At 38.4% G+C, this 12,611-nt stretch overlaps 1 protein-coding gene across 5 annotated transcripts in view; it reads right to left on the bottom strand.

Annotated features, from left to right (window-relative positions):
- PTPRO (protein tyrosine phosphatase receptor type O) overlaps positions 1-12,611 on the bottom strand; it is a 223,694-nt gene that overhangs the window by 69,784 nt on the left and 141,299 nt on the right. For all 5 annotated transcript variants that reach the window (XM_044775170.2, XM_044775169.2, XM_070495093.1 and 2 more), the window contains 3 exons: positions 9,506-9,949; positions 7,525-7,686; positions 3,587-3,783 (listed from right to left, as the gene is read on the bottom strand). In XM_044775170.2, the coding sequence (XP_044631105.1) occupies positions 3,587-3,783; positions 7,525-7,686; positions 9,506-9,949 (803 nt within the window). The remainder of the gene's footprint in view (positions 1-3,586; positions 3,784-7,524; positions 7,687-9,505; positions 9,950-12,611) is intronic.

Genomic DNA, 12,611 nt, shown 5'->3' with positions numbered 1-12,611 from the left:
TACTATTACTATGCTCCATGTCTTGCATTAAGCATCAAGTCCTTTTATCCTTATTACAACTCTATGAGCTAGGTAATACTTCTCCCTATATTACAGATTAAGACACTAAGACTTATAGAGATGAAGAAGGTTGCTTAGGGTCTCGTAGTTAGTAACTGTTAAAATTGGCTCTGAAATCCAAGTCTTTTTGACACTGGAGTCTGTGCTTTTAGTCACTACTCTTGATTCCATCAAGATGGGCATTGAGGCGGACCCTTCCTAGAGTAACACATGCAATCCAACAGAAACAGCACTGGCCTGGAAGCCAGATCACTCGAGTCCTGGTCTCAGCTCTGACACTCACCAGTTATGTGACTTTGGGCAGGTGCCTTAAATTTTCTGCCTCCTCACTCTACCATTTTTTCATTTTTGAAGCTAATAGATTGATGTGTCTTTCTTTCTGATTTTGACATTTAGTTATTATACATTCTTGTACATTGTCACAAAATATTTATGGACCAAGCCAATCAGATGTAAAAATAAATACACTATATATACTATATACTATATGATGCCTTTAATGCTGAAATTTATGATTGTGTGTGAGTCTTTGGAAAAAGTGCCGAAAGCTCATTTTACTTTGAAGAATTGACCAGGTCCTTTATATGTAACAGTGATTAAGCACTGACTTTATCTTCAATATATAGTCATTAATGAATAGCACTAAAATGGTTGTTAGGAGGGGTACATCACAAAATTCCCTTTCCCAAGAACATTTACATGGAAACTTATAACGCAAAACAACAGCCAGACATAAAGAACATACACATGATGAGGACAAATTCAAACCAATGCGGACAATGTACCTAGATGGAAGGCCAGACTCTAAGCTTCATGAGATCAAGGTTCAGGTCAAATTTGTTTTATTTCTAGCATCTCACACAGGACCCACCTAGCACATAGAGATCAGTGGAGTTGTAGGGAGGAGTGGGGCACTAGCACTAATCTCACAGATGATCTAGGCAATGTATAAAGCAAAGATCCTGTGTATAGTCAGTGGTACAGGCAAAGAGGGAGAGGGAAACTATAAAATAGTAAAGATTATATTCATTGTTAATGTGTTTGGCTTTAGAACCACTCTTTTTATTTTGGTGAGCAAGATTGGCCCTGAGTTAACATCTGTTGCCAATCTTCCTCTTTTTGCTTGAGGAAGATCATCGCTGAGCTAACTTCTGTGCTAATCTTCCTCCACTTCGTATGTGGGATGCTGCCACAGCATGGCTTGATGAGCAGTGTGTTGGTCCATGTCCAGGATCGGAACCAGGCCACCGAAGTGGAGTACGTGAAACCAATCACTACACCACCAGACTGGCCCCTAAAACCACTTATTTTTGAACTGGATTTTTTTTTTTTGAGGAAGATTAGCCCTGAGCTAACTGCTGCCAATCCTCCTCTTTTTGCTGAGGAAGACTGGCCCTAAGCTAAGATCCATGCCCATCTTCTCTACTTTATATGTGGGATGCCTACCACAGCATGGCTTTTTGCAAAGCTGTGCCATGTCTGCACCCGGGATGCAAACCAGTGAATCCTGGGCCGCTGAGAAACGGAATGTGTGCACTTAACTGCTGCGCCACCAGGCCGGCCCCTGAGCTGCATTTTTAATTTTCTATTAAATGTAATCACCGTACCACTGGATATAGAACTAAAGAAATATTATTATTTTTTTCTTTCTGGATAACTATTGCTTCAAGAAATAAGTCCAAGTCAGACTGATTCTGGTGAGAACATCATCCGGATTCTGGATTCCTTTGGTTAGTGGCCACATGACTCTAGGCCAGTCCTTGAGACTTTTTGAATTGATGTTTCTTCATCTGGAAAGTTGTGTGGGTGTGTGTGTAGTGGGGCAATGGACGATGTTGGTGTAACAATAACATTCTTCAAAACGTTCTAGTGATGATTGATAATATTAATTGATAATAATATAAATAGCTCAGTGATCTAGATCCCACCCTCCCTTTTAAATATTGGCCTCCTTGCTTACAATCCTTAAGAGTTTCATGCGTGCATTTCAAGAAGGCATTGTCAGAGTGCACTTAGAGCAGCAGCCTTTTCTGGCTCGTTTGTAATTTACAATATCCATCTATATCTTTAGCCTTTGGCTTCTATGCAAAAGATGCATAATTTGTACACTAGATGGAGCAAGGAAGAATTGTACCTTGAAGCAGTCAAGTTTGAGGTCCTGTTCTGTAAGAAAAACACATTTTTTTTATCCATGTAAAGAGTCAGTCGTCTTTGATACTCTCAGGGAAGGAAGCTAATAAGCTGCACAGTGAGCCATGATTACTAGCTAATAGGTTTAGCATATTTACTCCTTAATTTAATTCAAGTCAAGGGGCAGATTCATCTGCAACTAAGGGCTTATCCAGTACTCTAAGGCTTTCTAGTGCTCCAAAAGCCATGATTCCTGAATTCATCTTATCAATTTAAAATTTCTCACTTATTAAATTTCACTAAATGCCTAATTTTCGTGGGATGAATGGAAACATCCCAAACAGCTTTCACAGAGCAAACTTCTTTTTTGAGTATCATATTTCCAGTGTACTCCACACTAATAATTTAATTTTTTGCCTTAAGGGAAGAAAGCATTATGTGTGTAAGACACCAAGAATCAATACATTTGATCTTCTGAAAAAATAAAACCAGATTTTAGAAAAATAGGAGGGGACCCAGGCTTCCCATGGACATTCATGGCATCCACAAGAAAAGCTCGCTCTTGGGCCCTCGCTGCACAGTTCCCTTCAAGACTGATGATTGGGCATGCGCATTGATCCCGGCAGCCACTTCCGGAACTACTGACTTGCACACCGTCTCCACTTGCCTCTCACTTTCCCTTGGGCTCAGCTAACTCGTATTTGTTCTTCAAAACTTTTCTCACTTGTGATTAGTGAGGGGGAGTTTTCCACTTTATGTACTTTTAACTTTTGAATTATTTTCACTTGGCATATATTACTTTTATAGTTAAAATAGTGAAAAGAATGAAAAAAAGTAAAACAAAACAAATTAAAAACCTCCAAAACCTTCTGCTTGGTTGTCTCCTTCCCCTGGGGAAGTTCTTCTGACCAGTTTCCAAATCCTCTCGCCCCATTCCATATTCACTCATTCCCAGGGTCTTCATTCTGCGAACTGATATGGCCTCTCCATCATTTACTTTGAACCTAGGCCTTATTTTATACTCTGCAGTAAATTATATATTCACCTATCCATCGTTCTCGCTGGATTATAAGCTCTGCAAGAATAGGACATATAAAAATTATCTAGATGCCCAACATCTGTCCTAGTTCCTGGCACATGGTAGGTGCTCAGTAAATTCTCTTGAATAAGGAATCAAAACAAAAGGAGGATGGCCGTCCTACGAGGGATAAGGAAGAAAACTATAACTCAGAAGCCTCGCGCATTCATTTCCTTGCTCCTCTCTTGGCTCTTGGTAACATGGCCCACAATGCACCTGGGGAGACCTCAGCATGCTTTCTTGCATTGCCTCCTTGCATTGCCTGCAAGGCTGTGCTGCGGGGAGTGAGTGAGCCCCTCAGCGGTTCCTTCCTTTTACCTGAGTGCAGTACTGCTTTTCTAGCCTCTGGCTCTCCTTTTGTTTCTGGCAGGTAAGTGACACCACAGACACGATGGTGCCATTGTAATTCTCTTGGGAAGACGTCCAGGACATCAAGGCTGTAGTGGAGCTTAGAACATGGACACTCACGTGCTGGGGCTTCTCAGTCAGTTCTTCAATCCACTCTCCTGAAGGACCTGAACATTTCAAATCAGAGCACAAGGGAGGTTTCACGCTGAGCTGGTTGAGACAAAAGATTCTTGTCTTAACGTCATTTTGTTTTCCTTTTGCCTTTACAACAATATTCAAGGTTAAGACTGGTAGCGGGACTGGCAGGACTTTCCATCCTCTGCTTAGCTACAGTCTCCACTGCATGACTCACCAGTGACCTACACAACAGCAGTGGCAGCAAGAAAATCAGTTCTACTGAGAGACAGAAGCTCCATCAATTGTTATGTGCATCTGAGATTATTCTGGTATATTCTTTGCCAGAGAGAATTTACCTCTCTTTTAACAAAGAGTGAGTGTGGCATTTCATGAGTGTTTATAATTCCTTTGCTGTGAGGATCTTTGGTTTCTAGAAATAATTACTTTGAGATTCAAATTAGCTTCTACTACAATCGTGTGAAAAATTTTTAAATTTGTTGTCAGCAGGATCAAAGAGGCAGGGTGTGACAGCGTTAGAGAAGAAACAGGCAACAGGCTGGCTCAATTATAGAAGCTGGCTAAAACCTGGGTGATAATTTGAGGGACACAGTGGGTTCCTCGTTATTAAATATCTCCATAGAAGTGCCCCCTATTAGCTTTGTTCTCTTAGGTTTCTAAAGTGGTTATTAGCACAGTGCCTGACACATAGTAAGGACCCAAGAAATGATAAGGTGGTTATTATCTACAGAAACCCCCTGTTGAAATGCAAATGTGCAACTTCTTTTTATTTGCTTAGGATGCATTTCTCAGTTCCTTAATAGAAAGCTGCATTCCTAGGCTGGAACCCAGGAGAGGAAAAGGAGCAAGTAGCTCGGTTGGGGAGGGCAGGCTTGGGCTCAGGGTAAATAAGGCAAAGGAAATAATAAGAATAAAAAATGATAATAATAATGATGGCAAAGAGATACAGCACCCACTACTTACTAGACTCTGTTTTAAGTTTATCTGTGTTTACATATTTTAATCCTCTAATTTTCATAACAAGCCTATAAGTACTAGTATTAATCTCACTTTTGGATCAGGAAACTGAGGCAGATGTAGGGTAAGTAAAGCTGGGACTCACACAGAAGTCTAGTTCCCAAATCAATTTCTCTTAACCCCTGCATGAGACTTCCTGGAGCGCTATGAAACCGTGAAAAGCTTTGGTTTAGAGATAGGAAAGTTGGCCCAAGACTCAATTTTATTCATTATTAGTGATACAAGCTTGGACAAATTATCCAACTTCTCTGAATCTCAGTCATTGCATCTGTCAAATGAACAGATCACAGAATGTTAAAATTGGAAAGGATTTTAATGATCCAATACCTTATTTTACTGATGAGGAAACCGAGGCCCAGAGATGTGAATGAATTGCCCAATGTCACAGAGCTTGTGACAACCTGTAAGTACAAGGGCAAACTTCTAAGTGCTTGGGACTTAGCTCAGATCTCCTGTCTCCTGGGTCAGTGCTTTGTGATGACTTATCACAATGCTATCTGATTGATCTGCTTCATAAGGTTGTCGTTGGGGTTTAATTAGATCCTGTGTGCTAGAGAACTTTTTAAATGTGAAGTGTTATTACTGTTATGAAGAATACTGGGGTAGTGGGTCCACAGAGAGAGAAAGTGGGAGGAAGCCAACAAATTCACTTATTTAACGGTTTTACATTAGGATTCAGCTGATAATCAACCCAAGGAATAGGTCATTGCAGGCTACATGGAAATGGACATTGCTATCAAATATTCCTAGGTTCTAATCCTCGTTCTGACACTATGGGAAATCACTAAACTTTCTGTGACTCAGTTTTGTTCTCCTGAAGAATGGGTACAGTAGAAACGTTCCCTTCATAAGGCTGTTGGAAGACTAATGTAAATTTCTACCTTAATTCTCATCTCTTAGGAAAGTCTTCAAAATTACATAAATATAAATTATAATGCAATGATAAACATAAATCTTAATGTAATGTAATAAATCTTAATATCATAGCTCAACACCACAATGTCTGCAACAGTTTGGTCAGGAAAATGGCTGCAAATATAATTTAGCTGGTGTGTGACCACATTATGTTGAGGGAAGTTAAACCACTCTAATTAGTTGCTCCCTTACACCTGGTTCAGTATAGTATTTATATCTGTAGTATCTTTTTTAAACAAAAGGCACATACACAGTATACCTGAATAACTCATTACTGTAGAACCGAATATCCTAAGTGCTAAAAATATCGTTCTTTTATTGGCAGAGAAAAAACAAAGTTTCTAGTGCCCTATATTTTTCTAGATGAATATTAATATGCATCTCTTTAAAATAATCATATTTTTGAGCAATTTTGATGCATTCTCAACAGCACTAGCCAATTTGGATACTGTAAGAATAGAGCTGAGTGCCTGACACACAAAAGTGGTTCAATAAATATTTGTTGAATATACAGCAGAAATAACAAATAAGCAAATAGTATAACTCTAGGCTAGGATTTTATAATTTGGTATGAGAAACAAGATGTACACAGATAAAATAAATCTAGAAAATGTCACACACAAATAAGCTCTGTGTTTTGTGTCGTACGCTATGAAACACACTAGAAATTCAGAGAGGGGAAGAGCCAGCGTGGCCAGATCAGTTTTCCTGGAAGCCCTTGACACTTGTGTTGGATCTCTACTGGCAGACAAGGAAATCTTTTGGTTAGTGAAACATTTTTAGCCTCATGGGAAGAACTGAATACTCAGTTTTGTTCTCATTCTCAAGTGATCTCGTGTCAAAGATCTCCCATATTTGAAAGACATGTAAGGCAATTGTGAATATTCTTTCTGTATGTCTAATGGATCTTTCAGGCCTTTTACCCGTGGTGACATTTTTGGTTTCTTAAGCAAATATGTTATTTGGGGTGTTTTCAACATTGTTAAGCTGCTAAATAAACTGACCTCCTCCCTCTGTCCCCCTCCTCTTTCTCCTGCCCACTTTTTTGAGGATTATTTGATGAAAGGTGGTATTTTGCCTCTGGAGAAGGTGATAAAGTGCATGCTGGTCATACTTTTCGGAGAACAATTTTTATCCATTGCCTTCTGTTTTTTCTTTCTGCTGATTAGAGGCACCTTTAACTCCTGATAAGCTAGGTAACTGATTTTTGGCCTCTAAACTTCTGGTAAACATAGTCCGATTAGCTAAAAACATTATGGAGATGGACTATTTGTGCAGATTTTAGAGGCTAGCTATTGCTTTGCTATTAACCCGTTTGGACTCAGTAGAAGCCACCCTAAGACTTGATATTGGGGCTTTTAGGATGCTCTAGCTTTGTCTTCTTGCATCAACTTTATGGTGACCACCTAGATCTTATGACACTTGAATCTTTGTCTTTCTTTTGAGCTCTGTAAGCTTAATACTCTAAAGAGAGTTTTCACACGGTCCAACAATGTCAATTTTCATTATGGCCTGAAACGAAAGCCATATTTGCCAAACTGTGTGTCCATGTCCTTTGAGATATTGTAATGGCTAGTTAAGAAGGACAGGATAATAAATCTTCAATTATCACAATAATAAAATGATCCTTAAGTTAAATCTCTGGGTAGGTTTGCTATTATTAAACATACATATATTTCCTCTGCTGTCAAAATCTCATGGATTCAGGTCTTTTCTGACCTTGAAGAATTCTCAGGGTCTCTAAGGTTTGATGAATAATTGATGCCTGAGCATCATTAATCTCACCAGATTCATTGTTCTAGCTCCCCTGTAAAGTGCAAAATAATCTCTTTGGTACTTACTGATATAAAAACTGAGTGATTTTGCCGACTGACTTTTTCGAGTTTCACAAGATCCTGAGGAACTAAAGGTTGTCACAGATAACTTATATTTCCCAGGCTCCTTCAGTTCTGCAACAAATTCATGTGCGTCTTCATCCACTGTCAAATATTCAGTAAAGTTTTCTAAATCATATATAAAAAAGAGAATATATATGAATTGATACCTGGAAGAGCTGTGACTATAGAAAAGTCAATTAATACAAAAAATTAAGTATTTTTAAATGTTGCCTCCTTCCTTTTTCCAAGTTCAATTATACTTCTAAACTAAGGGTACTATAAGAGAAAGATGACTAAGACTTCAAATTGTTTTTCACAATACTTTCAAATAACCAAACAAAAATATGGTGTTCAAATCAATAAAACTAGGAATGAGCAAAACTGCATATTCTTATCTCCCTTTACCCCAAAAATCATATACACAAAATAGAAGTAGAATGTTAGGAGAAAACAGCAATAGTTGACTTTCTCATCTGGACATAAGGGATAAAAAATAACCAGCAAAATAAATAAATAACCAGCAACAAATATCTTATAAGTTCTTTGTAGTAGCATTAAATTTCCAGAAATGCCTTAAAATATGTTAAATTAGTTCTCATTAGAAAGAATTCTTCTGGATATATTTTCTGACACACGTAATATTTTTCCTTCATCTGTTTGCTTTCAGAACATTTAAAAGTAAAAGTGATTTTTACATTGCTTCAAAGTCCATCTCCTGCTGCTTGTTACTTTATTTGAACTTGTTATCATCAGTTGGTGACTACAAAAGCCTTCAACAGAACACACTGCAGTCAGATAAAAGCGTGATTGAAACTTCATAGAAATAGGCATTAAAAAAATCCTGAGTTACATGATCCTCTTTTCCATAGAATATATTGAGGAACAGAAAAATAAAAGCCAGATTGAGGGAACTTTTTTTTTAATACAAGTAATTCCAGGCAAATGTTAAGACATTTGACTCAAAGAATTGGAAAGGACAAAGGATTTCAATTTTATATAATATTTGGGAATGGTTTATTGCTGTATCACCCAATAAAGAAGAATCCATGGATTTTGCATTTCATTCCACTAAATAAAGTAGAGGCAAATAAGTTGTCCTATATGAGACTACATGATCCTAAGGCCCTACCCTGAAAATAAGACTGTCATTTTTACTTCAAATGTTGACAATTTGACAACCTTTGCAAACTGCTAGACTGGAAAGTATAAAATGAAGTATGTTACTGTAAAAACAAAACAAACAGCAAATACAGAAATCTACCAAACAATTCAGACATGATTCATCATCCAAATTTACTGAATGCCATGACCCTGCTTTCCTAAATTGGTGAGCTAGACTATAAAGACCCTCAGATGCTGGATAAATGAATACAATATTTAATAGAGTAGCTGTCGTGGAAACACCAGTTTCTGTGTGTTTTCTATTTTGCTATCACCTCTTTAAGGAAATATGGGTGGTGCCGGCCCCAGAGGAACACATTCTAGGGGCAATAAGATTCTTTGGGGAAAGTAGTCATTTTGTCAGAAAGACTCTTTCGCCACATGCTTCACAAATTTGTATATGAGAAAACAGAAAATAATTTCTCCAGGATATTTTGTAATTTGTGATGGTTAGACATTTACTTCAAAATCTTTCCAAATATAAGGTTTTCCTCAGTGGCCTGGGGTATGGGACATGTTGGGCAGTGAAATGTCTACAGTTGGCAGTACTTGCAACTTATGAGCCACCCAATCCTGCAGTTTATGATCCAATCTGTTCATTTTTGTTTTCTAGTCTTGGACAGCATTGGATACTCAATTAAATTCTTCCCTTTCTTTATCATTTTTCTTTAGATATTAACTGTCTACCATTAGTCTTTCTGTCCAAATTTAACTGTAAAATGTTTCAGTGTCCTTTCCTTTGATTGCATCATTTCTTGTTTCCTCCGATTTCCTATTGCTTTACCTTCTCTTTCTATGTGGATATGGAACCCATCAAAGGCAGTGGGTGGTTTTGGCGGTAACCAACTCAATATCATTTGCACAGGGAAAAAAGAGAAAGAGCCTGATGTCGATTTCTCAGTCTCGCTGAGTGTATTGTTATTTTCGTATTCCATGGGAAGCACACTGACAAATTCATCTTCACTTTCAGGAGTTGCAGATGCACTGTCCCACCAATATGGCTGGGATGTAGTTTCATAGTCACTGCTGTTAAAGTCAGGCCAACCAGAGGAAATGTTGCCAGAGGGGATTTCAGGAGTTTCATCTGTAAAGTGGAAGAGTTTGTCTTTTCCCACTGTATCTTGTGACCTCATGAATGATTCCTCTGGGAAATTGCCACTCTGTTCTTCCCAGTTGTTTTTGTTCAAGTTTATAATACGAACTGAGATATTTCGAGGTGGATAAGGGGCTGTAAGAGAAAGAATTTTCATTTTCAAGTAACTTTTTAACTCTGTTATAGTGAATACTTAATCTATTCATGAGTCAAATGCACCAGCGGATTTAAAAAATAGAATTTAGTTTTACTTTTATACAGGCAATATACATCAAGATCAATTGTGGTTTAAAGTAGTGCACAGATGTTTAGATTTTGTGCATGATGTGTACACATTAGCATATCACCAGTCACACTTTAAACACATATTAACTTCGACTCAATCCCTATCAAAGTTCCAACAACATATTTCACAGCGATAGAACAAAGAATCTTAAGATTTATACGGAACAACAAAAGACCCTGAATAACCAAAGGATTCCTGAGAAAAAAGAACAAAGCCGGAGGTATCACACTCCCTGATTTCAAAATATACTAAAAGCATAGTAACCAAAACAGCATGGTACTGGCACCAAAACAGACACACAGATCAATGGAACAGAATCAAGACCCCAGAAATAAACCCACACATTTATGGACAGCTAATATTCGACAAGGGAACCAAGAGCATATGATGGAGAAAGGAGAGTCTCTTCAATAAATGGTGTTGGGAAAACTGGACAGCCACATGCAAAAGAATGAAAGTAGACCATTACCTTACACCATGCACAAAAATCAACTCAAAATGGATTAAAGACTTGAATGTAAGACCCAAAACTATGAAACTTCTAGAAGAAAACCTAGGCAGTACGCTCTTTGACATCGGTCTTAGCAGCATATTTTCAAGTACCATGTCTGTCTGGGAAAGGGAAACAAAAGAAAAAATGAACAAATGGGACTACATAAAACTAAAAAGCTTCTGCACAGCAAAGGAAACCATCAACAAAACGAAAAGACAACCTAACAGTTGGGAGAAGATATTTGCAAACCATATATCAGAGAAGGGGTTAATATCCAAAATATACAAAGAACTCATACAGCTCAACAACAAAAAACCCAACAATCCAATTAAAAAATGGGCAAAGGATCTGAACAGAGATTTCTCCAAAGAAGATATTTGGATGGCCAACAGGCATATGAAAAGATCCTCAACATCATTAGCTATCAGGGAAATGCAAATCAAAACTACAATGAGGGATCACTTCACTCCAGTCAGAATGGCTATAATTAACAAGACAGGAAACAACAAGTGTTGGAGAGGATGTGGAGAGGAGGGAACCCTTGTTCACTGCTGGTGGGAGTGCAAACTGGTGCAGCCACTATGGAAAGCAGTATGGAGTATCCTCAGAAAATTAAGAATAGATCTACCGGGGGGCTGGCCCGGTGGTGCAGCAGTTAAGTTCTCACGTTCCGCTTCTCAGCAGCCCGGGGTTGGCTGATTCGGATCCCAGGAGTGGACATGGCACCACTTGGCAAAAGCCATGCCGTGGTAGGCGTCCCACATATAAAGAAGAGGAAGGTGGGCACGGACGGATGTTAGCTCAGGGCTACTCTTCCTCAATGAAAAGAGGAGGATTGGCAGTAGTTAGCTCAGGGCTAGTCTTCCTCAAAAAAAAAAAAAAAAGAAAAGAAAAGAAAGAATAGATCTACCATATGATCCAGCTATCCCACTGCTGGGTATTTATCCAAAGAACTTGAAAACACAAAGGCATAAAGACACATGCACCCCTATGTTCATTGCAGCATTATACATAATAGCTAAGACTTGGAAGCAAGCTGGGTGCCCATCAAGGAATGAATGGATAAAGATGTGGTATTTATACATAATGAAATACTACTCAGTCACTAGAAATGATGAAATCCGGCCATTTGTGACAACATGGATGGACCTTGAGGGTATTATGCAAAGTGAAATAAGTCAGAGGGAGAAAGTCAAATACTGTATGATCTCACTCATAAGTAGAAGATAAAAACACGACAAACAAACACATAGCAATGGAGACTAGATTGGTGGTTACCATAGGGGAAGGGGGGAGGGAGGAGGGCAAAAGGGGTGATTAGGTTCACATGTGAGGTGATGGACTATAATTAGTTTTTGGGTGGTGAACATACGTAATCTACACAGAATTTGAAATATATTACGATGTACATCTGAAAGCTGTATAATGTTGTAATCCAATGTTACTGCAATAAAAAAATTTAAAAAAAAACAAAAAAATGAGAGAAGCAGTTTGGAAACTATACTAGATGAATTATAGGATTGAGCAAATAAGTGTCTCGGTTGACCTTGCTGAATGCCAGGGATCTCATTGTGAAAGAAGAAATGCAGAAAGATGGAATAGGTTCAGGCAAGAAAGAACTCTGGGAATAGACTAGAATTGGAAGTACTGGTGTGTACTCACAATTACAAAAAATATGTATAGGTAGAAATATATACACGCACATGTGTGTGTGTATACACATATACACACGTACTTGCATTCTCTAGCTCTGACCACCTAGCAAAGGCACCCCAGGAGCAATGCACACACCTAGCACCCATATCTTGGTCTTTAAAACTATTCAATTAAAAGGAACCAGGGCTCCTGAGAGAAATGGCCGATTCCAGGGTTGGAATAGGACAGGTACAAGATGAGTTTGGAACATCTTGAATGCCAGAAAGTAAGGAAGTACCTAAAAAAAGATGGGGCATGTCACAAGTATACAGCAGCCAGCTAAAAGAAGCTTCCAACTGGCTGAATCTTGGATGATTTGAGAT

This window comes from Equus asinus, chromosome 22, assembly GCF_041296235.1.
Source record: "Equus asinus isolate D_3611 breed Donkey chromosome 22, EquAss-T2T_v2, whole genome shotgun sequence".
Classification (NCBI taxonomy): Eukaryota; Metazoa; Chordata; class Mammalia; order Perissodactyla; family Equidae; genus Equus; species Equus asinus.
The sequence above is the reverse complement of the archived record's forward strand: the minus strand, read 5'-3'. Positions and strand labels throughout refer to the sequence as shown.